The following is a 27,775-nucleotide window of genomic DNA, read 5'->3' as shown; positions in this document are numbered from 1 at the left end:
CAGAAGTCCCAGGAGCAGACAGAGCTGTTTGTGAGCAGAGGCAGCAGCGGGGGACCCGGCCAGGAGCCGGAGTGTGTCAGGAGGGGCTTCCGGGCTCCGGATTTGGAGGTCTGGGGCAGGTGGGGTCCGGACCGGGCAGACGGCGGCGGAGGAGGGTCCGGGGCACGAAAGCACCAGCGCAGGGCCAGGACCACCTAGCGCGGAGCCGGGCGGGGCCCTGCAGGCGGACAAAGGGGACAGGCAGTGCCCTGTGCAGGCGGCAGGGCCAGCGGGAAATTTAGGAGCCACGTGCCTGCCGGGGGGCGGCGAAAACGCTCCCCAACACTAGACCACTTTCTCGGCCCAGCAAGTCGACCGCCCTCCTAACTGTGCATTTAAGGGGGGGGGGGCGCTGCTTTTAGCACTTGAAGTTTTTTAGAACTTTTCCAAAGGCAGAGAGGCTGACTGGCGAGGAGGGGCGCCGCGCGCCGCGCAGCCGACCTCCTCACCTCTCCCCGTCCCTGTGGAAGGCAATTAGCACCGGAACAGGGGGCGGCGGGTCTGGACTGAGAACGGGCCGCAGGCCGTCTCGGGGTTCGGGGCGCCGCCGCCCGGGCCTCCGGGGCGCAGCCCTCGTGCCCCAGGCGCCGGCCAGCACCGGGCCTCCGCAGCCTGACCTTCCGAGAGGGGCCCCGAAGCGCCGGCGCCGAGCAAAACGAAACCGAGCGCGCTCCGGGCCGCGCCGCCGCTCCCGGACCCGGGCCTGCGCCTCCGCGCCCGCGGCCCGCGGCCCCGAGCCCGCCCGCCCGGCGGCGGCGCGGCGGCCCAGACGCGGCCTCGGGCCTACACGCGCGGGGCCCGGCGGCGCGGGAGGCGCAGGCCGCGCGGGGCGCCCCGGAGACTCGGCCGAGGAGGCCCGGCCGCGGCCGCCGCCCCGCCCCGCTCCCCGGCCCCGGCCCCACCGCCCCCGGCCCGCGCCCGCCAACCGCCCCCCGCCCGGCGCCGCAGGGAGGACTCACCGGGGCCGGCTCCCGAGTACATGGTGGCGCCGCCAAGGGGCTCCGGGGCCGAGGGGCGGCCGCGCGCGCGCCACGGGCCCCGACGCCGCGAGCCGCGAGGGAGCCGCCGGCCGCACGATCCGCCCCGGCGCGGCCGCCTGGCCAAACAGGTTTACCCGACGCGGCCCGGGCGGCGGGCGGCGGGCGGCGGGCGGAGGCGGCGGCGGCGGCGGCGGCGGGCGGGGCGAGCGGGCGGGGCGGGGCTTGTAGGGCGGGGCGCGGGGAGAGGGCGGGGCTGCGGAGGAGAGGGCGGGGCTGCGGGGAGAGGGCGGGGCTGCGGGGCCCCAGGGCGGCCGGGCGCGCGCTCGTCTGGGGGCTGCTGTGGGGGCCCGCGGGGTGGGCAGGGATCCAGGGCGGGGCCGGGCTGGGGGGCCGCGGGCGGGGGCGCTCCTCGCAGCCACTAAGATGTGTGACGTGGCCTCCGCGGGGCGGGGCGGGACCAGCACCGCGTCACTGCCGGAGACCCGAGAGGAAGACGAGACAGCCCGACCCCCGTCTCCCCACCGCCTCCCGTGTGCGTGGGAAGCATGGTCTGGCTGCTCCGGGGTGAGGGGGGCACAGGACCCTCCCCACCGTCACCCCGCCTCCGGCTGGTGCGCTCAGTCACGAAGCTGGCCTGGGGCTGGACTCCCTGTTGGCGCCCCAGCATCTCAGCCTGTTTTTTTTTTTTAAGTTATTAACGAAACCTGAAGGTCGGGAAGCTTGCTTCCGATTCAGAATGTGAACTTGAGCGCGTCGGGGCCCTCGCACGCGACCACAACGGCCAATGACCCCCAGGCCAGGCACTCAGGGGCCTCCCAGGGGCCGCCACGCTTTCCGGCCCCGCCTGGGCCGGAAGGGCCTCCGCCTAAGCAAACCCTCCATCCCTCACGCTCCCCACCTTGGTCCAGAGGTTTTCTGGAGCTGGCTCCGGGGCAGCTACCCCGCCAGCAAGGGCCTCCTTTGTCCCTTAATGGGGGGCGATTAGAAGCCGAAGGGGAAACCAGGCCAAGGTGCCCACCACCCTGCAACATCCTCCCCTGCTGGCGCCTCCGCCCCACAAATGTATAATATCTGCGTGTGGGCTGCACGGAGATGCGTGTTCCGGGGCCCAAGCCTGATGCCAGGGTGAACTCCAGTCCTGCCTACAGGGGGCTCCCCACTCAGTAGGTGTGTTGCAACCCTCGGGGGTGTCCCAGAACAAGTGCAGGGAAATCAGCGGTTCCTCCAGGCAGACACTGAAAAGGACCCCCAACTCCACCAAATCACTGCCGGGGGCCCGCATCTGCGGCCCATCCTGCCTCTCAGACCCCCACCCCCGGCCTTGCTCAGGTGGACCAGGTGACCTGGGTGGCCCAGGGAGCCCTTGAAGCCGCTCTCCCAGTTCCTGGCTCTCTGCCTGACAGTCGTCTCCTCTGAACAAAGATCTGACATTGGGCCCGCTTTGCTCAAAGCCCTTCCCTGGGCCCACCTCGCTCTGTGTGGGGTCCAGGTGCCCCACCGAGTGCCCAGTGCCCCTCAGGGGCCGCCGGCTTGTTGTGCCCTGCCAGGGTCTTCCGCTTCACCACCTTCGGGCTCCTTCTCAGTGTCACCATGAGAGCGGGGCTGTGCACATCCATTCTGGGGACCAGTGTTTGGTGGTGGGGTCCTAACAGGACAACGGGCAGCTTCCAGGGAACATTATCCAGGACAGGACTGGGCCCCTGCCCCCCTGCAGAAATAGCTCAGGAGGGCCACCCATGTTCCCAAAGCAGGACCAGCTGGACTCAAGCCCATCAGCTCCGCGTGGCCTAGCAGTGCCGTTGGGTGGGAGAAGCCACCAGCCAACTGCGTGGTTCCATTTATTGACCAAAGCTGGGCTCAGGGCTGCACCATTAACAGCCAAAAGCTAGAGAGAGACAACACATAAGGAGGGCACCATGAGCAGCAGAGTGGTGGGTACTGCTGGGGGGGGGGGGGCGGGTTCTGCTGCAACCAGAGGGGCCCTGGGGCTGGGCCGGGCAGTCAGTCCCACTTCAGCTGTCGAGTCCTTTTCTGTGTCTTCACCGTATTTCACCACTGAGGTATTCTCCTGTCCTAGCCATGCCCGTTGTCACCGCTGTCCACACCAGCCATTTCCAACGCAGCACTGCAAGAACCCCTAAAACATGCAATACCTCTGTTTAGTGACCTCTTTTCCCCTGCACTGGCAAATGAAAAAATCTGATTTTTTCATTTGTGAAAAAATGTTGTTGTAGCCACCTGAGCCACAACACCCAACACAATAGCCATGTGATTGATGTGAATGAATCAAAATCATACCTTTTTTTCATATCAGCAAAAGCTCTATTTCCGGTGTTCTGCAGACTTTTAGGGATCAGCTTATGTGCTGTGACATGAAGAGAGTGAAAGTCGCTGCCCTCCGCCAGGCACGGTGCTGACACCGAAATCCCCAAATGACTCAACTTCGTAACCTGCAGCTACTGCTGGGACCTCCCGCCTCCCACACGCCGCTCGGGTCTTTTCGCAGGGGGCCTACCTCTGAGCACACATGCTGGTTAAGTTTGTAGCCAGGGTTCTTTTGCAGGCCAGTCAATATAGTGTCGCTTCCTGCTGAGGCCGATAGGCAAGTGCGACCCCTGCTGGTGGAGGGGCGCTGGCCCAGGCTCTGGGTGGGGTCCTCCCGCTGCCTGGGCTTGCCCCCTGCCCCACCTCCTCGGGCCGCACCCTCCAAGCCGTGCGGAAGACCCGCCCCCTTCCTCTGGGGCATGACTGCAAACCGACTTCCTCCTCCGGACCTGCTTTTCCTCCCACGCCCCCAGTGGGGCCAACACTTGTTCCCCGAAGACAAGCCCAGACGCCCTGCCTGCCCCTCATCTGCTACCGGTGGTCCACGCAATCCGGCGGCCGCCAGCTCCTCCAGGCTCACGCCCAGTGCTAGGTGCTGATCAAACAGGGCGTACTCAGGGGTCCTCTGGTGCCCGGTCGCACCCCGCCCCCCCACACACACACACACCATTCACTGCTCCGTACCTGGGGGTCTCTGTGCTGATACTGCAGGGTCCTCTGCGCTGGGCAGCCCCAGCCCCAGCCCCAGCCCCAGCAGTGCAGACCAGCAACCACACTCCACAACGCCCTCCTGTGGTCACCACGCCCACACACTCTCCACTCAGAGGCCTGTAGCGCTCTCTGGACCAGAATACGCCACTGCCCTGGCTGGTGTACCTCAATGGATTGAGCGCGGGCCTAGGAACCAAAGGACCGTGGTTTGGTTCCCTTTCAGGGCACGTGCCTGGCCAGTGGCCAGTTCCCAGTGGGGGACACACGAGAAACAACCCTACATTGATATTTCTCTCCTTCTCTCCTCCCCTTCCCATCAATTACTGTTGTTCAAACACCATGTCTTGCACACAGTAAGGAGGGGTGCCGAGGTCACAAACACACTGGTAAGACTGGAGTTAAATGCCACTAGACTGACCGACTACAGGCCTTCTCAGAGCCTTGAACCAAGTGTTAAGAATGGGGTTCCTACAAAGAGGAGGGAGGGGAGCGGAGCCTTGGGAGCCTGCCTGACAACAGAACCCTTTCATTGTCATGGGCCCCTCCGGGTCCCAGGAGCTCTGGGAGACCCCGAGTGGTGGGACTCTTCCACGGCCCTGTCCAACTAGAACACTCAGACCGTATTCAGACAGTGGCTGCCTGTCTCAGCTAAGGACACCAGGGTGTGCAGGACTGGGGAAGATTCTGACGCACACCCGAGCCAGTCTGACCCTCGGACCCAGTACGCCACGGGGGTCACTTTGCCTGAGCGGGCACATCACTGTGCCGTTTCATGCACCCAGCAGAGGCTCCAGAGAGGGTCCCCAGGGTGTCAGCAATCAGTGTCCCCTCCCTGCTCAGCCTGGGGGCATGGGCACCTTGATGCCACAGACCGCGTCGCCCCTGGACACAGGAGTGCACAGGCTTGTCTGAGACACATCCAGGGACACAATGGCCCCTGCGTGAGGACAGAGCAGCCAAGGTGTCCCTCCACAGACACACTGAAAACGGGCAGCAGACTGAGGGGCCAAACTCCAAACAGTAGGGGGAAGTCTTTGGGACCGGGCTGGGCAGGTAGCCCTCGGGCTTGACAGCAGAGGCCAGTGCGTGAGTGAGAAGGGAGATCCCTCGCCTCACCAGCAGGGGCGCTGGTGCTCTGGGAAAAGCCCGCGAGAGGGTCAAAGGGCAGCTCAGCAGGGAGGAGGCATCTGCAGGCCACATGTAGGGCAGAGAACCCTTATCCAGGGCCCCGAAAGAACCCTCGGAGTTCAACAGTGAGAAAGCACACTGCTCCCAGAACCCAGGCAAAAGACCTGGACACACCTGTCGCCAAAGGGGAGATCCAGGACTAAGGGGCCCCTGGAAACCCAGACAGGGAAATGCAAACCCCACACAGACAGCCACAAACCTGCCGGAAGGGCTCACGTGGTCAGGGGTGGTGTGTGCCAAATGCCGGAAGATTGGCTTACATTGCGTTACAAGCTCCAGTGCATATCCCCAAAGGTTTTGAGGGCAAATGTGGACAGTGGGACAGACACCAGGGCTGTGTGGTCCCTTATTGGCCTGATGCAGGCCCGATGCAGCACGGGGGTGGGGTGGGGGGGTGGCCTCCAACCTTGCGTTGGGCCCTCCTTTTGAGAAGAGGGTTGTCAGGCATTGCCTGAGAAAGCAGAGCCAAGCAGGCTCTGGGAGAGCCCGCACTTGCCCGCCTGTGTGAGAACAGCGGACCTTGTGCTCCACGGATGCCGAGCTCCAGCATGGGACTCACTCAGGCCACTGGGATGGGGCACGGTTCCAGCTTGGCCACCTCCCCACAGCCCCCCAAGTCACCGGGAGGAGCCCCGTCCTGCTGCTGCGGAGGTGGCGCTGGAGCCACCTGGCCACTGGCCCGCAGGTGTGCGCAGCAAGACCTGACTGAGCTCAACTGCCAGGGGCTTTTCAAAAAGTCAGAACTGACGACATGACTCTAAAGTGTATACGTAAGTGCTCTAAAAAATGGAGCCCCTCGAACACGGAGCCGGAGCTGATGCCCTGGAGGGACCACCCTGACCACTCACGGCCCAACCCCGGGGCGCTGGAACGGGGGGTTGGAACAACCACGGGCAGCATGGTGCCCCAAAGAGCCGTCTGCAAGGACGAGAGTGCGGGGGTGCCACCCGAGAGTCACACACACAGCGCGGACTTCCCATCCCTGCGCTGCCCTGTCTGCACCATGGTGATGCCGTCTTTCTGTGGACGTCGCTGTCCCTTCCCATCCCATCAACGCCCCTGGCCCCCGTCTCCTCCTCGGAACACTATCTCGGCTTCTGCCTGATTGTTCCTAATAGCTCTTCTTTTTTTTTTAATCTTTTTTTTTTTGAGATTTTATTTGTTTATCTTTAGAGGGCAAGGGAAGGAGAGAGGGAGAGAAACATCAATGTATGGTTGCCTTCATGGGTTCCCTGCTGGGAACTGGCCTGCAGGGAACTGGTCTGCAACCCGGGCATGTGCCCTGACTGGGAATGGAACCGCGGATATCTGGTTTGCAAGCGTGCGCTCAATCCACTGAGCTACACCAGCCAGGGCTAATAGCTCTTCTTTTTAAAAAAACAAAACTCACATAAATGCTAGTTGCCTTTTAATTTACTTTATTTGTGATGCCTTTCTATTTTTAGGTTAACGTTGCGAGTGAGTTAGAAAAGCCAAGAAGAAAGTACCAAGACTCGGCCTGAGGCGGCGGCCACAGAGGCAGCGGAGCTCGGATGCAAAGGCCCTTTCCTGAGACCGACGTCAGACGCCTCTCATTCGGAGCCACCAGGTTGCAGCCAGAGCACATTGGGGACACGGAAATGTCAATTCATCTTCACCTGTGCCGATATGTCGTCACTCTCTACATACGCCCTCGTCAAGCTCTTCCTGCAGCTTACTTAGTTCAGGCAGTTGTGGGGACAGCCAAGGCGTGTGCGCCTGGCAGACCACCTGGGTCGAGGCCCTGGGCCGGCAGACGTGCGTGCTGTGCCGGAAGGCGGCTCTCCATTGTGCCCAAGTGCCCACACGCACTTCCGGGGCTCCTAGGGCACCCGCCCCAAGAACGAGACCCGGGAGCGCCTGTGTGCTATGTGGGAGATTACTGAAAGCAGTTCAGATTAAACTGACAAAGACCCGACATAACGAATGTGTCTACTGTGCAGCTACAAGAGCAAGAGAACAGACCGAGGTGCCGTTCCACAGGCCCCGGGCCCAGCGGCCACACCCGCGGTGCCAGGCAAGCCCGTGGCAAGGGGCGCAGCAGCAGCAGCTTCCGGTGCTGGCTGTCAGGACGACGGATGCTTTTGGCTTTGAGGTTAATTAAATGAGGACCGAACAACTGATGGGTGGAAAATCAAACAATTCCATTCACTTTGTTCCAGAGGACTGGCTTTTCTCGGGGACTGAGAGAAAGGCGCCCCCGCTCCAGTGGCTCACACGTTGCACGCCCCTTTCTGCTGTTGGTGTGGCTCACGCTGGGTACCTGATAAGATGAAACAAGGACTGACAGACATCGAGCATTTCTGGACCTGGTCTGGTAAACCGGGAACGCACTGTCTCACGGAGCCCCATCCAACATGAGAGAGACTGCGGAAGGTCGCGCCTGCTCTCGGCTGGTATTATCTCAGAACGTGGGCTCACCCCAGAGAACACTGCCACTGGGCTTCACCGAAGTGTCACCGAGTGTGCCAGGTGAGTCTGAGAGGTGTCCTCCTCCCACCCAGTGGCACGCCGGCCGGGAGGGGTCCTGGGGTGGCCAGAGTCCAGGGTGCTTGGCAGGTAGGGTCAGTCTCACTTGACAGCTCTCAGTGGCAGGATGAGGTGTGGTCACCCAACAGCACCAATGCCCCAGGCCACCGGCCCACACCCCACACACGGGCAGTGGCCCTTGGCGGCCAGTTTTCCGTCCTCCGGCTCCCGTGCCCAAGCAACGCCACTGGTCCCGCCTCCGCACTCCCACAACGGAGGAGCCCCTTTCTCTGAGACTCACGTGGCACGAGAACCTCATCCGCAGCACCTTGTGCTGAGGAGAGGATCGGGGGTAAGGGCACTGACTTCGGGCGCTGTCCCTGTGGCCACGGGTGGCGCTTGGGCAATGTTGGGGACAGGTTTGGTCTTGACAGCAAGGAGGGAAGAAGACATCCAGCTTCCAGCAGGCAGAGGCCGGGGACGCCGCCCAACACCACATGTGCCCAGGGCAGCCCCACAGCGCGCCCTTGGCACTTTGGGCAAACACTTCTCCGTACCCCGAGAAGGAGGGAGCCAACTCAGACACCGAGAGACTCCAGAGAGAAGAGAAACTCACAAGGGTGACCATCCCTTGACCTCCGTCCGAGGAAGTCAGCATCACGGAACCCCAGCAGGAACGTGTGTGCACAGGAAGCCTCCGCCGCAGCCCTGGTCCTGGCCCGGCCCCTGGCTCTAGCGGCTCTGCTCTGTGGCCAGCGCAGCTCTGGGGGACCCTTGCGGACCACGCCCTTCCCGGGCAGACTCTGGAGGAGTGGGTCCCGAGGCTGGGATGGTGACTGCAGGACTGCCCAGGGAACCCCTCAAGGTGACAGAGCACCTACCTTGACAAATGTCTGCCCTTAGTAAGAAGTCGGAGCAAACAGGGTGACTTGTGAAGGGCTATCTTTCTGTGGTGACAACCTTGACCTATCTGGAGGGCAAAGAAATAGAAGCGGATCAGTATCGAGAGCTTTCCTGTGTTATTTTATCTGCCAAGTCACCTGAAAAAGTTTACATGGCTTGAAGGGAAAGAACCAAAAGAAAGGATATTACACTGAAACCTTTACTGGTAACACCTTTTTAATAGGCCAAAGTAACTGTACAATTCATTATATTCTTCCTGAGAATAACTTATATCCCCCAACAGACCAAAGGGAGGGTGCTGTTCTCAAAAGCAGTGACCGGAGCGGGCGGGGTGGCAGGGCAGCAGAGAATGCCCACCGCTCCAGTGCGCAGACCCCTCCTGGGAAGACAGACACGATGAAGGTTAGTTAACTCCAGTGGCTATAAAATAGTCAACATGGCTTTAATCTTTCTGTATAAATTATATAAAAATGGAGACAGGGTGGGTCGGAGCCTCTTCTCAGTGCAGTTCAGAGGTGCGCTGGTGGAGAGCACCCCACAAAACCGCACGCCGCCCCGGCGCGGGGGGAGGGCTTGCGGTGCCTGCTCCCCAGTGGCTCCCGCGGACGCCTGCAGACCCGCAGGAAGGGGAAAGTGGAGAAGACGGGAGGGCCGTTGTTCTCTGTCTGAAACGCACGGCCTTCCAAACAGAGCTGTCACGCTCTTGCTTCGTCAAGTGGGGTCCGCGAACGGCAAACGGGGCGGGTTCTCATGCGGCAGACTCCAGTCTGCACGCTGCTCCGAGGCGGGTTCTCCCATCGTCCTCTCTGCGCCCACGAGTCCCAGCCGCGTCCGCGAACACAGAGCGTACACACTCCTTCATGACCCTAAAGGCTTCTCACGTACGACTTTCATTCTCAGAAAAACACCACATTTTGGATCCTGGACTCTTCTGAACACCGATTCAAAAACAAAAGGAAAAATGAACCCAAATCAAAATGTAGCTGAACTTGTGTGAGAGACTTTTAACCAGCTGTCAGAGAGTTGGCGTGGCCCTGCTGGTGGCGGACAGGCGCCGCTGGCTGCTGGTGGACACGGAGTGGCGAGGGGAGCGCAGCAGGCCCCTGCAGCTCAGTGGGGTCTCGTCTGGCCCAGCACCTTCAGCCGCGCCTGGTCGATGACGTCCAGCAAGTTCTTGGCGTCCACGGCCAGTGCGTGGGCGGCAGTGAGCATCTGTTTCTTGTACTCCTGCTGCAGGCTGGTCAGCACGTACTGCTGGGCCAGCTTCATCTTGCCGATGAGCTCGCCCAGGTCTGAGTTCAGCAGCTTTTGCGCCATCTCGATCTGCAAGGACGAGAGGGGTCAGCAGGGCCGCCTCCAGCAACCTTCCCGCGAGATTCCCGCGCACCCTCGGCAGCGCAGGGCACAGGGAGGAGCTCCTGCATCGGGTGGGCCCGCCCGGCATCCCCAGGCAGGGGCCGGGCCCTACCTCTCGGTGAGTGCTGGCTGGTAGGCTGGGGATGGTCTCGTCCACGGTGGCCAACAGTGTGCGCAGGGCCAGGCCGACATCCTGAGGGGACAGGACTGCACATGTCAGGTGGCACCGGAGTCACAGGCAGCATTGAGCTGAGTCCCAGGTGTCATTTTCCGTTCCTCTCTACTACTCTAAGGAAAACTTCCGTTTCTTTTCCTAGGTGCTGAGCCTGACCTTTCAAGTCATGAGGCAACTTCCCCCCAAAATTTGGCCCCCTGGGGCCAGGGCCTGACCGCCCTGGGAACAGGGTGGGGAGCACGCTCACGAGAAAAGGCTGCAGGAGCCACACTCTCCTGGCCACCGGAACTTCCACCCACACTATGCTGACCACCTGCCTGCCCTCCCGGGTGCACCTGCCAATGCAGCAAAGGGCGGACGGCACGCCCTGAGCCTGACGCCCTTGTCCTCACGGTGCTCCCTGAACTGGTTCTTCCCCAGGCAGAACCCCTTCTGTGGCCCGGGAGGCTGGCAGGGAGGTGTCGCAGCTGCCACAGTGCAAGCCCACACAGGGCCAGTCTGCAGGCACCGAGCGGCATGCGATGCCCCCACACCGTGCAGCCGTCCTGACCCGACTGCCACGCCAGCACAGCGCCCCAGACCTCGGTCGGGAGCAGCCCTGGGTGTGACGGCGGCTGTGACCCAGCTCAGCCCCACCCAGGGGCCAGGGCCTCTGCAGAGCAAGGGCATCCTGTGGGGATGGGTGTGACAGCCGTACCTTCACCATGGGGACGTACTCCTCGGGCGGGGCGGGCTGGATCTTACTGGACATCTCGATGACGGCCTTCACCAAGCCTGTCACGTTCTCATACACCCTGTCATTGGAGCGGTCCAGGTTGGCAGTGGGCGGGGGGCTGATTTCCTGGGGCTGAAGCTGCCAACAGAGAAGCTGTTATCTTTCTAATGTCCGGCAGGTGACGGCCTATCACCACGACACAGTTAGGGAGGGTCTTTAAAAGAGATCAAAGCAGATCACAGAACCGATTTTTCTCATTCGTGTGGGGTCGAGTTCACTTTGAGGATGACATGGCATGATTCATCCAAGTGACACACACATGAGGCCATCATTTCTCCAACTTTGAGCTCAGTTAAAGGAAATGAGATGGAATCACACGCACACTAACAGCCCCAGATCCTCTGGAAGAACTGATTCAATGAGCCCAGAGCCCTTTGCCCCCAGAGAACGAGTCTGTGTCCCACACCCGGCGGAGCATGTCAAAGAAGCCAGCTACGGGGCCGAGCATTCCGCATGCGGACTCGCAGTGACCACTTGCTTCGGGTCCTGCGGTGTAAACTGGCCGCCCCCAGCCCAGCCTAGCACCACGCTCCAGGGGGAGTGGCCTCAGCTCCTGGGAGGGAGGGACAGAGGTGAAGGAGGCCACCCAGCACCAGGCACAGATGTCGCCAGATGTGGTCCAAGGTAAGCTGGGTGCTGAGCTGCCCAGGGCCTCTGGGAGGCCATCAGTGGTGCTTAAGCACCACACTGGCCCCCCGGCCGCAGCCACAGCTGCAGCCGCACCTTCCCAGAGACCGACTCGGCGCTCAGCCATGTGCCTGCGGGGGGCTGGGGCCTGGGCGCCCACGCCTGAGCCCATGGGCCGCCTCTGCCCCGGGAGCCAAGTTCCACTCGGGAGTCCCCTTCTGGGCACAAGACAGGACGAGAATAGTCCCGTCCTGCGGAGACGGTCCTGTCTCCCTCTCTCACAGACATCACCACGGTTTCTGGTGAAGAACTGAATACTTGCGCCCCTCCAGCCCCCCCCCCCCGCAATTCTGCAGACCAGTTACATGCAGAGCGCTGGGTATGAGACAGAGCTGGACAGACACACAGACACGAAGTGCTTACCCTCCATGGCTATGTCGAACGGAAGGTGAGGAAAGGTTAAAGAAATTATCAGAGAGAGGGAAAAAAGAAAAACAATATTAATAAAGGCAGCAGACAAAACCCCCGTAAAAAAAATGAGCAGAACACATAGGCACGATTGTGCCCGGCTCCCGGCACGTGATGTCGCAGTGGGGTGGGCCGCCGGCGCGCCAGGAGCAGCTCTGCCACGTACCACGCCTGCTTTCGTGGAGTAAATGCAGAAAACAACATGCAAAGCCCAAGAATGACAATCTGGCAGCCATGCGAGAATCGTCAAAGAAGTAGGGGCCTTCCACAGGAAAGGAGAAGACACGCTTGTGGCCACAGAGGAGGTGACCACAGAGGAGGTGGCCACAGAGGAGGCCCCCGGGCCCGGCCCCCTTGGAGACAGGACACCACCACAGTCCGCTCTGAGACTGGGCCGGGCTTAAAGACGCTAGGAGCTCACTTTAAAAACAAAACCAGAAGCTCTTCTTTTGAAGCAATTTTTAAGGTTTGGTTCCTTTACTTTAAACTTACGAGTTTGATTTACTGCTTTTTTCTCTGCAGCTTGAAACAAGACTATGCACTGTGGCGTAAGAGGCAAAGGAACTGGAGGTGTGTCCTGTCCTTTCCTTGGAACTGTCTGAAAGCAGGAGCCCTCAGGTGTGCGGGTGTGCGGGTGTGCGGGTGTGCAGAATCGGGGCCACGGCCTACTCCCACCCTGTGCCGTGCGGGGTCACGAGGCAGGGAGGGTCACTTGGAGCTGTGCCGCCTGCACCGAGTGCCTGGTGCGGGCAGGACATGCCATGTCCCGCTGTGAAGGGGCTCCCACGGGAGCAGCCTTGTGGCTCCAACTCCATGGGGGGTGGGGGGCGCTCCAGTGGATGTGCTTCTGCACCTCCCTTTGGCCCCTCCTGCCACGGCACTGGCGCGGTGCCACCAGGGCCTCTTCGCAGGGATGGTCACTCCCCAGCAAGAACTTGGTCTGGACAGACATCTGTTGTCCGTTTCCTATTTCCTGAGCCCGTGGAGACCCTGGTGGGCGCTAAGGACAAGCCACAGAGATGCAGCCAGTCCTGCCCAGTGAGGTGGGAGGCAGTCACAGCCTCGGATGACTTGCAACCAAGGTGAAAAACAGGGACTGACTGCTGGCCAAAGCCTACTTGAACGAGTTCCTGCCTAGGTGATAGAGCAGTGTTCTCCTAGGCCGATCTGATGACCGAACCAAACGGATGGGTAATGAACGGAGACACATACCTCACGCTTACTGATGATTAAAAAACCTTCGGCGCGCCGCACATTTCGGCAAGCGTCCGACGCCACACCCTGCACTGAGAGGCCTCGCCAGTCCCGTTTGTCCCTGCTAGCCCCGCTGGGAACGTGAGCACTGGTCACACCTCTAGGCTGGTATCAGATCTAGGTCTTGCCTTGGCTTTCCACGCAGTACAAGCCACTCTGAAAGTGTGCTCCTGCGGCTCATGGAACCGAAGGAGACCGTTAACCTAATTCCACCCTGCTTCCTTTGATTTATGTCAAGAACCCACATCGGGGAGGGCCATGTCCTGCTTTGCTCCTCCTGAGACTACCTGGTGTGGGGCCCACCGCACCTTGGCTGCAGAGATGACATTTTCTCTCCCCCAGCACTCTCCGTCCCTGGCATGGCAGGGAGCCTGCTTCTATCCTGTGAGTGTATGAGGGACCTGGGCGGATGCGCACACGTCCGCAGGGCTACAGCTCCTGGCAGGTGGCCACCCGGGAGGGAGCCCAAGTCTGTGAGGACACCGTGGTCATCAGATGAGCGCACAGGGGCCAGCCACCGAGGAAAATGCTGCCACTGAGCCGACGGCCTGCCCCGACCTCAGAGATAATGGACACAAAATGTGCGTCGGGTCCAAGGAGCGGAGCGGACATGGAGCCCGCTGCCATCGGGCTTGCCCAGCACCCTGGGGGGCTCTCGGGGACTGAGGGTCAGAACCCCAGGCGGGCAAGCAGAGGCTTGGAGCCCAGAGAAGCTCCCAGCCATCTGCAGCTGTGCCTTACGGCCCTCATCCGTCTGCAGGTGGCTCTGCACAGCAGGTGCAGCGCTGGCCCTGTGAGGACAGCTAAAGAAGGTTCCCCACGGCCACCCTGACAGCCCGGAGGACCGAGCCTGCAGAAGGTCTCATTTGCCCAGCATCCTGGCTTCATTAACTTCTAAAACCAGAAGCCACCCCAGGACTTCATTCCAAAGGAACACTCTGCCCGACACGGTGAAGAGGGACCTGGATAGTCAGGAGCTGCCTGAAGCCCCAGAATCTGTCACGTGGGGGGAAAATGGGGAAGATTTTCAGGGAAGCTTGCCCCTGGCTCTCAGAGGGGTGTGGAGCCAAACCGAGCAGAGCCTGCTGCCCTCGGCCCCGCCTGAGCGTCACGGACGGGTGCCCCTGCCCACCTTAACGCCCTCGTTGTAGCTGTCCCCAGGGCTGCTGAGGCTGGCGAGGCTGCCCAGGGGGCCGGGGGCTCCAGGGCGTGGTGGCTTTTTTGGAGGAGCTGCAGGATCTAGAAAAGGGAACAAGACTCATTAAGTGACCCAGCTTCCCACAGAGCAAGTGAAACAACCCCCAACCCCCAGACACAAGCACGGTTCCCATGTGCCCGGCAGACCCTTGTGGTGGGGAGGCGGCCGCTGCCAAGGTTGAGCCAACCAAAGGGTCGCCAGTTCGATTCCCAGTCAGAGCACATGCCTGGGTTGCAGGCCAGGTCCCCAGTAGGGGGTGTGCAAGAGGCAACCACCCACTGATGTTTCTCTCCCTTTCTCCCTCCCTTCCTCTCTAAAAACAAAGAAATACAATCTTTAAAAAGTAAAATAAAACCTGCTCCCTCCAAGTCACACAAACTTCTTGATAAAGTCTCCTCTCCGTTTACCTGGTTTTCCCACAGGCTGATAGACGTGCTGGTTTCCAGCCTGTGGGGACAGAAGTTCAGTCAGCACCTGGCTGGCCGGGCAGGGCCCCACCGGCTCCACCCACCCAACCCCCGCACCCCACTCATCCAAGAAGGGAACGGTTAGCCTTGCGCTCCCGCCCCAAGACCAGGGAAGAAGACGGCTCCACCCAGACCACGCCAGCACAGCCAGCTGCCCACGATCGCCCTTCCCTGGAATAGCTCAGTGAAGAGGGTTTCTGGAGCTCATTCTACTTGGGGAAAGAAAGACTTCCCTCCTCACTTTCAAACACTAAGCTGGTTCACGCACGCACGCGCGCGCGCACACACACACACACACACACACACACACACACAGAGGTTTCAAGGAGACACCTGCTCTCAAGGCCCTTTCTTTAAGGTGGCCCACAGCTCAAATGCCCCCACCCGGCATGGCCACCGCCGCTGGTCAGCACTCTTGGCCTCAGTGGCGTGAACCCCCCACACCGGCGCGTGTGCGGAGCACGGAGCGCTCACCAGCCGGCCGTGCTGCAACAGTTTCAGTTCACCTGTGGCCACTGGGCCAGGCTGCTAGTCCCGGCCCCGCCCTGGCACCTCGCGGGCCCACGCCGCTGGCATGCACCAAAGGAGGGGTGTAGTGAGCAGTGAACAATGGTGCGTCATGTGTCTGCAAGCAGGCTGCGCCCAGTGAAGACAGAGAGGGGGCCGACCCAAAAGTGTGATTTCAAGTGGGAAGGTCAGGCCTTTCGGGAAGGTGATCTCTGAGCAGACCCGAGGGGAGGGAGCTAAGAAGGAACCTGGAAGACAAGCCCTGGGAGGGCCAGGCCGAGGGTTGGCGAAGTCCGGGCTGCAGAGCAGGGAGCAAGGGTGGGACGGTGGGGAGCCCGGCCCAGACAGTGAGAGCGGGCGTGGCTGTGCTGAGTTGACTGGCCCAGTGCTCGTGCTCAATGGCTCCAAGCACAGACTTCCTGGCTGGTACTCGGGCAAAAGGAAGGCTCCACTGGCCGGGACGCTGGGGACTCGTTCCGCAGAGTCTGTCCGAGGTGCTGCGCTAGGTGGGCAGCTCCGTAGCTGGGCCCCGGATGGGCACTGCCTCGTGGGTGCAGCCGCCTTGGAGGACCACTCAGCGGTCCGGGCTCCGGTCTGCCCGTGGGTACACTGAGGCTGACAGCGCTCACCTAATCACCTCGAGGGGCTGTGACAACTCGGCCCCTGCCGCCTGCGGAGCACACTGGCCCGTGAGCACGTTTCCCGGGGACCACAATGGCCGCAGGGCATCCCCACTCGGAAGGGAGAGCAGCTGGCGGGGCACCCCCACGGCTCATGGGCCCGGGTGACGACGGGCTCACGCACGCACGAGTGTGCGTCTGCAGGTGAACAGGCGGCCTGCACCCCGGCGGGAGTGAGGCCCTTTCCACCGGGGCCTCTGTCCCTGCTGGGGTCCTCACAGGCTTTCCGTCTATTCAGATTAACCTGAACTAGCTCTTTAAAGAGCACGTTAGGCGTTTCCCCTGACAACACGCAGAAAGAAAAAGTCTGACCGAGAAGATGTGTGTAGCCACATAGCAGGCAGGTTCCAGACGTTCCCACTGTGAGACCTCCGAGGGTAAGTAGGACGCACACTCATTCACGCAGTGAGTATGAGAACGCACAGACTCGCTCCAGTGCACCAGGACTAGATTCACACACACACTTCTCCAGGGCAGAGTCCAGCTCACTCGGAGAGGACGGAGCTGGGGTGGGAACCCGCTGTGTCCATGTGTCCGGCCAGAACTGGGCGGGGACTGAAACAGCACCGCCCCAGGTGGAGGGCGTGTTCGCAACACCACACCCGCACAGTGGACATGAAACATCAGTCTGCGTACGGCGAGAATGCGGCACTGCTCACCGGGCCCTGGAGACTCCCGTCCTCCCGGTCCATGCTGCCTCTCGAGAGCCGCACGTCAGGTTTCTGAAGTGGAAACAGAATCAAAGGGCATCAGAGCTAAAAGAGCCAGTTTCAGAAAAACTCTCAAAACCCAGAGGTCATAACCCCAGCAAAGCCCACGCGCTCCGTGAACGTGATCGGAGCCCCCCCCACCTCTCTGGCCAGCGGCTGGAGAGGCTCCCCCTCACCAAGGAGACCCCCACCCGAGACCGAACAGAGCAGCCGCACCCCTGCCTGCTCCCAGAGGACGGCTGCCTGTGCCCAGCCACCCGGCCGAGGCGGCCACGGCCCAGGTACCAGAACCGCGTCCCCCAAAGCACCCGGAACACAGAAGCCTGCCGGAGAACTCTGGGGGGAACAGAACAAAGAGTGCGTGAGTTCCACTAGCCCCAGAATAAAGAAGGCAGGTTGGTGCTGCCCATCACGGGGACCACACAGTGGCCACCCCTCCTCAGGCCCTACGATCAGGCTCTGACAGCTCCCTGCCTAGGCAGGGGTGTCCTGCTGCCCGACCTGTCTGTGCAGCCCCAGGGGCAGGCTCCAGGACGCGGCCACGGCACCGGGTGGGTGATGGAGAATGGGCCTCTGAGCCTCGCCTCGCTCTTCACTTGAATTTGCGTGTGGGCAGGAGTGAAACCACTCACGGAGCGTCCGGCCCTCCTGGGATGTTGTGCAGTGGAGCTGGGGGGACGGTAGGGGGAGGCTGCTCAGCTCACCGCAGCACAAGGGCGTCCTGACCCACACAGGCTCCGAGCGGGGCAGAGACAGGGCCCACTGCCCCGGCTTGTTCGTGAGGAGTAAGTGGGTCAGCGTGACTGAGTCACCGCCATGTGCAGGGTCACAAGAAGTAAACACGCCCACTGTTCGTTCAGCACCTGGGCCCTGGGTGATGCCTCTGTGCGCCTATCCCACCACACCTCCGGCCATCTCCCCAGGATGGGCGGCGGGTGCTGGGTCAGAGGGCTCCGACATTTGGAAAGCTCTGGGGAGAAGCCTCCCAGTGCCTGCAGACACCCCAAGACCGGTCAGGAGGGCAGGCATTTCCTCTCCCAGCCCCCCGGGCAGCCCCTCGGGCAGTCCCCCGGGCAGTCCCCCGGGCTATCAGGGGGCCGGTCGGTTCAGTGCACAAACTGCCCCGGGCTGTGCTGGGCGCCCCTGCCCCTGCCGCCCCACACCGTAGAATACTTCTGTTTCTTCTCGTGGGGCGCTCAGCTCGAGGACAGAGGCCAAGGCGGCCTGCTTCCCACCAGCTCTCCACAACCACGGCAGCAAGGATGGACAGACGGGGGGGGGGGGAAAGACGCCCCGCAGGACAGGACTACCTGTGCCCTGACCACCCTCACCGCACACCCACCTCCTCCCCCAGGACATGGCCTCCCCAGGGCCTGGCACAGCGCGGCGCGGAAGGAGCACCTCCGTGCGAGAGAGGGCCCCTGGCTCTCATAAAGGCAGACCAGCCATCTGAGGCAACACGCTGTCGCCATGTGTGACCAGCTCACACTGACAATGAGCCGGCACCACCATCTGCCAAAGGCGTTTTCTTTACTTTTTGCTTCAGTGAAAGCAACTCAGGTTCACTGCCTGCTTACAGTAACGATTCACACCAATTACCTATCTCGTTCCCCTGTACATCATGTGAAAGGGTTCACTTTCACTGGCCACCGAGACTCCCTCAGTTACACTTTCCCAAAGGCAGGATGTCAACTGTAAATGAGAAAGGCCTGTCACAGGATGTCCCCTGGTCCCAGGGTGGGGCGCCTGAGCCTCACCCCAGCAGCACAGACAGCTGCCGGAACGGAGGACAGAGTCAGGCAGCCCGTCGGAGAAAGGGGGCTGGGCCGTGACCAGCAAGGTGAGCTGCTGGGTGAAGCTCAAGGGCCCTGACCCCCGTGCAGGCCGCTCTGAGATGAAGCGTGGCCGTCTGGAGCTGCGGACCCACACGGGTGCATCACGGGCGCGTCTGGGGCTCTCCGGCCGCCTCCCCCTCAGGCCTCCTCTACTCTTCACTTAGGTGCAATGCACGCAGCGACGTGTGCGATGGCCAGTGGAAAGCTCAACCTGTTTTCACACACATGTAAACCTGCCTAGCACACAACCCAGGTCAGAACAAGCTTGTGAGTAAACGACCGTGTGAACTCCACGTAAATGGACTCCGACGTGCGCCCTCGTGTGCAGCCCATGTTCCCATGCCAGGTGGCGACCATCTGCTCAAGCGGGGGCTGGGCAGCGTCCCTCTGTCGGGGTGAGTGGACTGTGGCCACAAGGAAGCTGCTGTGGACAAGCCCCCATGAGTGGGCGCGACCACGCCACTCCGCCTCCTCTGAGCACGGCACTGTCTGAGATGCCGGGGCACAGTGACCGGCGGACGGGCTGTCTCCGGGTGCCGGGAGAGGGAAAACGGCCCAAGGACGGCTCATTTCCGCCTCAGACACAAAGCCGGCTTTGTCGAGATAGGCCTCCTTGGCATCTCCAGCCCTGTGTTTGGTACAGCTAATGTCAGAGAGCTGCTGTGTGCACAGTAATAAAAATGAGTGACAGAGTTAACTGTGAGTTGTCCCGAACAGAAAAGAAAGTCCTTGAAATACACTGGGGTTCTGCTCAGGGCCGCCGGCACCCAGCCCAGGGGCTCGAGGTGTCTGGGGAGAGGAGGAGGGAGTGGCCCCCCACCGCGCTCAGGCGCCGTGGGTCCCGGCCGTGTGACCTGGCAGGGCCGCCACTCTAAGGCCGTGTGCTGATCGACAGACGGACACAGGGGCCTGGCTCACCACACGCCTCAGTGAGAGGCAGGGTCACTGTTAGCAACAGCAGCCACACGGCTACTGAGGTCCGAGAAACAGCAGGCTCGATAAACCGCTGCTGAGTCTGATCCATCAGACACAGTCTGGAAAATACGGCTGAAAAAGCCACCTAAGAATTACTGTTCGAGTCGAAACCGATGCCTTTTCCCAGGCTGCGGGACGGATGTCAATGAGGGCAGCACTGCTCCTGCCCCGCCCAGCCCGAGCACCGGGGTAGGGTGGGAACGCCCTGTTACCAGGCCATGATAAGACAGAACAGAAATTTCTGTCTTAGAGCAACGCAAAATACAGCTCCAAGTCTGTTGACGTTCGTAATAAAAGAGCCGGATGGGCACACTGTATGTATTTTTGAGCATGTCCTCTTCCTAGGAAGTGAGGTTTACTCTTGAACCGGAGCAGCAGGTGCACGGTGCTCGGACCGCACCGGAGCCTGCCCCTCCCTGCCAGCTGGAGCAGCGCCCTGCCCCAAAGGTAGCAGGTTCTGCCCCACAGGGAACTCAGGGCATCGGGACACAACACGGCCCGTGGGCTAACCACTAACGGGATTGAAGGAAGGCTTCTTTATAATGAGTTGGCCCAACGGAAGGACCTCGGCTCTTGAGCAGCCCCTCGGGGCTCCTCTACAGCATCCCTGTGGCAGTAGCTGACCTGTCATTCTGTCCGTTCCGTCAGCTTTTGGTCAGGACTGTCTGTGGGGCTTGGTGTCACACGAAGCCGTATGACCGAGGGTCCCAGATCCTCCCCAGTGCGGCTCCCGGCAGCAAGGGAGCTCAGATGCAGGTGCGATGACAGCCCTCCCTGCCCCCAGCCACGGCCCACACGTCGGTCGTGCAGAGGCGCTGTGCTATTTCAGTGCAGGCGCTGCACTTAGTTCCCAGTGAGAGTTTAGAGCGTGCGGGGATAGAACAACTTAGGTAGGGTCTTGACAGTGAGGATTTGAGTTCTCCCAAGTCCAGGCTCTGCCTTGTAATGCATCTTACAAAGAAGAGCTGGAGGGGAGGCTCCCTGCCAGCCAGGTGCAGGCCGCCACCTCCCCCACCTGCTGGGGCCTGTGTGTGGTCTGTCCCCAGCCTGGGCTGTGCTCTGGCCCCTATTGGCTGTCTCACGATCCTTGGATGCACTTGACTCCTCCCCAGCTTACTCCGGGCCCTTGCACTCTGCTGCCCTCTCCCTGGAATGTTCTTCCCCAGGGGCTGAGGAGTCTTCTGGGGCTGGCCCTCTTTCCTTTGGTGGCGCAGCCCTCCCCTCTCATGCCCAGTCTCCCCACCTGCCCCATCACAGTCTGGGGCCAACCAGGGAGCACAGGAAGAAAGGGGGGCTGGGGTGAAGGCTGGACTGGCCCTCCTGTGCAGCCACAGCAGACACCAGGTCGGAGAGCAGCAGGGTCAAACTGGGGTTCTAGAACCCTCCCTGTGGTTGCAACTCACCCCCAGTCCTCACACTGGCAGCGGCTCTCAGCCCTCCACCTGCAACACCCACCTAACGGGGGCCCGAATCAGCGGGGGCAGTGGCCACACGAGCCCTGCCGGGAAACCAGTGCTGTGCTGACCCTGAAGCCCACGAGCAAATCATTCTCACGGATGAACGTCAATTCTAAATCCCAGCGAGACACCACACACAACACCAACCACGGCCTGGAAGGGACGATTACTCAGGACCAAGTGGGGACTCACTGTGGGGATGCAGGACTAGGGTAAACCAAGCAAAACGCTGATGTGAAGCCTTGTAAACTTTTCTTTAAAGAAAGAAAATGCAATATATTTACAACGTACAGGCAAGATTACACAGATCGTACTGACGGAGAAAACTCTTACAGACAACATCTTTGGAAACAAACAGGAAGAGCAGGCGAGGATCTGTTTAGTACAAAAGTCGGCCAGAGCTGCTTCAGGAGAAAAGCCCAAGGTCCTAACTAACACGGAAATAAAGGCAGAAAATGCCAACAGAGCGAAACTGCACGATCGGAAAATCCAAGGAACTCAGGCAGGAAGAGCTCATGTGATAAACACTGAAATGCAAGGTGGCTCCCCCAAAACCGCCGCACACGCACACACAGAAGCACACGGCAAAGAGATCCATGCAAAGGAGACGCGGGTCTGTCCGTGACGGGACACTCTGCACAACTGGGCAGCAGCGTGACAGGGAAGGGGACACATGCTCAGAGACACGGTCATAGTGACTCGGGGGAAACAGGGAGGTTGGGAAAACTCCAAGGGGGCCCTCCTCTGAGCCAGGAGACAGGGGCACCGAGGAGGCCACACTGCTTGGCTCCCAGGGCAGCCTACTGCATGCACGTACAGTCTCAGGGACGGGAAAACCTGGCACACAGAGCAGCCTGCAGGACAGACGCAGCCTGGAGCCGACACCGAGAAGACATGCCATCGCCCTCCCCCAGTGAGCTCTGGTCACACTGGGCAGGGTCTGAGAGCAGTCTGCTGACCCCACCACCACACCCGCTGTGCCCACCGCCCGCTGCCTCTTTCCTGAGCCTGTCTGTCTGGCAAATTCCACTCTGTCTTGAAGCCTTGGCTCCAACGCTATCTGGACTCTCCCCCCTCCTGACCCCCAGGCACTGGCAGACCTTGGTCACGGCCTGGGCATAGTGCCGTCCCACACACTCAGAGGCACCCTTTGTTCAAATGGGACTGCACACAGTTTAAAGAGTTTGGAACACTTACTCTGTAAAACACAAGTCGGTGTGCAAAACCGGCTGTCTGGACAAGAAGGGGAAGACTCAGGGCAGCGGTATTCTTAGAACCGACAGAACACCCAAACGATTCACCCGGTACGTAGTAACCATGTTTTTCCAGCTTGCCTTACCATCCGAGACACGCCGTAATTGAACTGGCTGGTTCAGAACTCTGGCAGAGTGCAGCCTGTGTTCCCGGAGCGAGTCGCTCTGATGCCCATCAATCACAATGACCGTGACTGCGCACAGAGCGGAGAGCACACTGGCAGCGCGGGGAATACCACCTGTGAGTGGCAGCCTCCAGCACACACCAGAGGTGGGCAGCCACGCGGTCAGGGCCACGAACCCTGGGGTGGGCGGCAGGCTGACTCCCAGATCAGCCCCACTGACTGGGGAACCTGCTTCCGCATCTCTAAAGTGAGACAGCAAAGGGACAGGTTTGTGTTCCCTAATGCTGGCTTCCAAACTCCGAGAAGCCCTGAACCATGACTTTTATTTTACTTTTTTACACTTGAAGCAAACCAGTTTCATGGCAGACCTGACCTGAACTTGAAGTGAGACCCACTGCGTGCCTGTTTGTGCACGTGTGCACTCTGCTGTTGGAACACGGGCGCTTCAGCATTGGGACGCCACTGAGATAGGCGCAGCACACGTGCCGTGTGACACCAGCTCTCCGAACTGAGAAGAACGGGGTTCCGAGGCCACAGCACCCAAGGTCCAGACAAAGGGCGCCAGGCGGCTGCGCAGGCCGAATGATCTACGCGTGAGAGGTGCGCAGGCAGTGGTGGGCAGACAGTGGTGCTGCGCGTCCTCCTGGCTGCTGACCGCAACCAGGGCGTGCCCCGCAGAGGTGCGCACCAGACCTGTCTGGCAGTGAGCTGAGCCTGGGGTGTGAGGTCTGCAGGCCTGAAAAACCAAAGGTGAGAACCAGCTCCCGCCTCAGGTGACCCATTTCTAAGCTCACAGGTGTGTGCACACCAGGCCAGCCAGCTGCCGAGGCCAGTCCCAGGTCACCTGCCTTGAGGCCCTGGCCTTTCCTAATGAAACCAGTAGACAAGAGCTTCCGGGGATTCTAAAGCAGAGCATGAAAAACGTAGCCACACGCAGAGAGTGAAATCAGAACCCCCTGCTGGTGACTCCCGCAGAACACAGCTCGAAACCACCGTCGGTGACACTGCGTGCTGCTGGACACCTGGAGGCCTGGAGACGCCAGGCGGCCAGGAGCGGGGCCGTGTCTGCCCACACCGGAATCTGATCCCTCGGCCTGGAGGAGCCCCGACTGAGCCCAAGCACGAGTGACTGCTTGGACCCCCCGGGAAGGCTGCCCACCCCAGGTTTTGTGGAAGCAGGGTGAGACCGGCCTCTGCTCAGCCACGATGCCCCTTTGATGGCAGCTTTAGGAAGACTGAACTGGCCGTGTGGGTGGGGCTCTGAGGCTGAAGCGGAGGGCGCAGAAGTGTGTGGCAGTGGGGCCACGATTCCAAAGGGCTTGGGCCAAGTGACAACAGAGGCTGCTCTGTCTCACCACTTCCTCTCTGTCCCCAGAGGACTTCTGAGGGGCACCAACATAAGTTGCCAAGAAAGGCATATCCCAGCCGCAAGCCCACACATGCAGGCAGGGCCTGCCACTCAGCGTGGGCGAGAGGCCCACTGGAAGGCCAGCCCTGGGTCCCGGCCACGAGTTACACCCTGACGTGGAGGTGACAGTGGTGACACAGAAACCACAAAGACGCTCACACCTCTGAGCCCAAGGGCCCCAGTGACAGCTCAGACGTATGTGACGAGCGAGTTCAAGAGCAGCACACCCCGTACGACTACGAGGTGTCGGAACCAGACGCAGAACTGGCTCTGCCACTGGGGAAAGGGTGACCCTGACAACAGACTGCAGCAGGGCCCGAGGGGCAGCGCGCTTCCCGGCCACCATTACCAGGAACCTCTCCTCCTTCTCCAGCCAGCGCTGGTCTTCCTCCATCTCCTGCTGCTGCCGGATCAGCCGCTCCTCCATCAGGTGTGCCGGCAGCGCCTGCCCGATGCCTCGCAGGTCCCGCGCGGTGGGCTCCTGTGGGAGAAACAGCACGGCTGCTCTGGGGCCTGCTTATGATGCTTCCTTTCCTCCGCGTTTGCAAAAGACGCAGCGACTGGGCACGGAAACGAGGCCCCGCACTGCCTCTGGGAGCCCCTTTGCCAGAAGCGGCGAGGCTGCACGTGCCGGGCACCTTTATGAAGTGCGCCCCCCACTCGCCTCCGCAGGCGGGTCTGACGCACGTGCAAAGGTGCCGCCGGGCCGAGTGACCCATGGACACAGGTGGGGGTGCAGCAGGAGGACCCACACGAGAGACAGACACGGCGGGGCTGACAGCAGGCCCCACTGCCTGTCCCCACTGCCGCCTCGGGCACACACCAGTTCTAGTGCTGCCAGGGTCCTCTTCCCAGTGGGTGGGCCAGTGGTGGCCACGTCTCTGCTCCTTCAGTGTTGCACTGGCCAGAAAGTCCACGTGGTTTTTTCCATGAAAATTAGACATTTTCCTTTTCACCAAGAACAGTATTTTGAGTATGTTGGCTACCTCCCACATGGTTTAACATGGATCGTCCTCAATTAATATCTCGATTCAATCACTATCAACTTCAACTGGTCTACCCGTCAGTGGAGCATCGTCCAATGAGAAATCTCCAGCACGAAAGTCTGCAACCACTTTGACATGTCCGATCAGTCACAGCACCGTCTCCACACATTGCACCAATGTTTTCACATTTCAGTTGCGTTTTTACCTTCCTCGAAATAATAAAGCATGGTGTGCTGAAAATGTTGTGTACTCCCTTCCATCTTCAATATTAAAATGGCTACAAAAAAATTCACTCATTTTTATGTTTTTTTAAATACTCTCTGATATGATGGCTGTCACAATACAATCTAATAAAATTGCTTTAGATAAAGTTAAAGACGCTGTAACTGCTACTAGAGCCATCTTACAAAAAACACAAGTGAACTTTTTGACCAACTCAACAAGAGACTCATAGAACCAGGAAGCATTTGAGTGAATGGAGTATCCTGATGTGAAAATCAGGCCACCAATATCAAGAAGGAGTAGGAGTTAGAAATCCCGGTACCGACTTCCGCCAAGATGGAGGCATAGGTGGATGTGCCGTGCCTTCTCACACAACCAAGTTTAGAGACAACTAAATATTAGCAACAGAAAACACAGCCAAAACACAGAAGATTGAACTTTTCGGAAGTCTGTCAACAACAAATTCTTCAGCCTGACCGGTAAAGGGAGAAACCAGCAGCTGGTGGAGCGGGGTTGCACAGGAAAACTCGGTCAGACGGCTCAGGCGCGCGGAATCCAGGCGCAGGGTTGGACCAAGTGAGCGACTGAGCGAGCGACCTCGGGGAAACAGCGAGGGAGCAGGGCTGCGGGTTGACTGTGGTCGCACATTGGTGCACAGATAGACAAGCGAGGGAGTGGGCGATTGGAGCGGGACCCAACCGGTCCCCGCGGCAAGCGGCCGGGAGGGCACCGCCATTTCCTTGCTCTGACCCCGCCTCCACATACAGCGTCATAACCCAGCGACTCTGAGTGGCCCGGCCCAGGTGAACTACCTAAGCCTCTGCTCCTCACCCAGCGGCACGGAACAGCAGAGGGGGCCGCCATTTCCCAGCTCTAACCACACCCCCACATACAGCATCACAACCCAGTGACCTGGGAGTCCAAGGCTCCGCTACTCACACTTAAAGGGTGCAAACAGACCAAAAATGGCTCAAGAAAATCTCAAAGCCCCAGAGCCTATAAATCTAAGCGATGAAGAAATAGCAAAACTCTCAGACGCACAGTTTAAAACACTGGTGATCAGGATCCTCACAGAACTGGTTGATTATAGCCACAAATTAGACAAATATATGAAGGCGAAACTAATAGAAATGAATGGAATTGCACAGGAAACCAATAGCAATGAAAAGGAAACTGGGACTCAAATCAATGGAGTGGACCAGAAGAAAGCAAATAATGGCCAAACAGAAAAGAGTCAAGAAGCAAGAATTCAAAGAAATGAGGAGAGGCTTAGGAACCTCCAGGACATCTTTAAACGCTCCAACATCCAAATTATAGCGTACCAGAAGGGGTAAAGGAACAGCCACCAGTGGAAAACTTATTTGAACAAATAATAAAGGAGAATTTCCCCAATCTGGCAAAGGAAATAGACTTCCAGGAAATCCAGGAAGCTCAGAGAGTACCAAAGAAGTTGGACCCAAGAAGGAACACACCAAGGCACATCATCATTACATTAGCCAAGATTAAAATGAAGGAGAGAATCCTAGAAGCAGCAAGAGCTAAGGGGACAGACACCTACGAAGGAGTCCCCATCAGACTGTCAGCAGATTTCTCAAAAGAGACCTTACAGGCAAGAAGGGGCTGGAAAGAGGTATTCCAAGTCATGAAATCCAAAGACCTACAACCAAGATTGCTCTATCCAGCAAAACTTGCATTTAGAATGGAAGGACAGATAGAGTGCTTCTCAGATAAGATCAAATTCAAGGAGTTCATCATCACCAAGCCCTTATTATATGAAATGTTAAAGGGACTTATCTAAGAAAAAGAAGTTAAAGAAACACGAACAGTGAAAGGACGACAAACTCACAGTTATTAACAACCACACCTAAAACAAAAGCAAACTAAAAGGACAGCTAGATCAGGAGTGGAAACATAGAAATGAAGATCTCAAGGAGGGTTAGCAACAGGGGAGTGGGAGTAGAAGGGGGGAGAAGGTACAGAAAATAAGTAGCATAGACAGTATATAGAAAATAGATGGGGGGGCAAGAATAGCATGGGAAATACAGAATCTAAAGAACTTGAGACACATGGACATAAACTAAAGGGGGGTAATGGTGGGGACGGGGGGTAGGGTGGAGGGGAATGAAGGGGGGGGAATAGAACAACTGTAACAGCATAATCAATAAAAAAAATTTTTTTAAATGATTAAAAAAAAAGAAAAGAAATCCCGGTACCTTGGGCAAAGCCTGGTCAGCTAACACAGCCTAGGGACGCCCGATTTACCTCCACTCCAGGCTGCCACATCGGCATCTCCTGTGGCCGGTGATTCCACGAGTCCGTCTGGTCCAGCAGAGACACCTGCCCCGGGAACATGCTGCCGGCCATGGGGGGGACGCCGTGTGAGCCAGGGTAGCCAGAGACCTGCAGACGGGTAAGTGTCAGTCACAAGCCGCCACGGTGGGTTCTGCACAGTTCTCCTCTCCCCATGGAGGGGAGGTGACTAAGATGACAGAGATGGAATGGCCCCAATGATGGTCACATGTCCCCAGCACCTGTGACGATGGCACCTGACATGGCAAAGGGACCTCGCAGGTGGAGTCTACGTGGGGAACCCTGAGATGGGAGACAACCCTGAACTACCTGACTGGACCCGATGTGACCACGAGGTCCCTGACAAAGTGCAAG

The 27,775-nt window shown here is 59.7% G+C and overlaps 2 protein-coding genes across 8 annotated transcripts in view; both read right to left on the bottom strand.

Moving 5' to 3' along the window:
- The window catches only part of AGO2 (argonaute RISC catalytic component 2), a 71,133-nt gene extending 69,923 nt beyond the window's left edge, over positions 1-1,210 (bottom strand). For both annotated transcript variants that reach the window (XM_053660839.1, XM_053660841.1), the window contains exon 1: positions 999-1,210. In XM_053660839.1, the coding sequence (XP_053516814.1) occupies positions 999-1,020 (22 nt within the window). In that variant the 5' untranslated portion in view covers positions 1,021-1,210. The remainder of the gene's footprint in view (positions 1-998) is intronic.
- Positions 1,211-8,831: 7,621 nt separating this feature from the next.
- The window catches only part of PTK2 (protein tyrosine kinase 2), a 148,552-nt gene continuing 129,608 nt past the window's right edge, over positions 8,832-27,775 (bottom strand). For 5 of the 6 annotated variants that reach the window (XM_053661086.1, XM_037166682.2, XM_053661085.1 and 2 more), the window contains 8 exons: positions 27,374-27,511; positions 24,253-24,384; positions 16,800-16,862; positions 14,894-14,933; positions 14,421-14,527; positions 10,862-11,017; positions 10,102-10,182; positions 8,832-9,956 (listed from right to left, as the gene is read on the bottom strand). In XM_053661086.1, coding sequence (XP_053517061.1) covers positions 9,744-9,956; positions 10,102-10,182; positions 10,862-11,017; positions 14,421-14,527; positions 14,894-14,933; positions 16,800-16,862; positions 24,253-24,384; positions 27,374-27,511 — 930 coding nt within the window. In that variant the 3' untranslated portion in view covers positions 8,832-9,743. The remainder of the gene's footprint in view (positions 9,957-10,101; positions 10,183-10,861; positions 11,018-14,420; positions 14,528-14,893; positions 14,934-16,799; positions 16,863-24,252; positions 24,385-27,373; positions 27,512-27,775) is intronic. The other variant, XM_053661084.1, reaches the window with a different exon arrangement.

Source organism: Artibeus jamaicensis, unplaced genomic scaffold (assembly GCF_021234435.1).
Source record: "Artibeus jamaicensis isolate MK-2021 breed Jamaican fruit bat unplaced genomic scaffold, CSHL_Jam_final scaffold_916, whole genome shotgun sequence".
Lineage (NCBI taxonomy): Eukaryota > Metazoa > Chordata > Mammalia > Chiroptera > Phyllostomidae > Artibeus > Artibeus jamaicensis.
The sequence above is the reverse complement of the archived record's forward strand: the minus strand, read 5'-3'. Positions and strand labels throughout refer to the sequence as shown.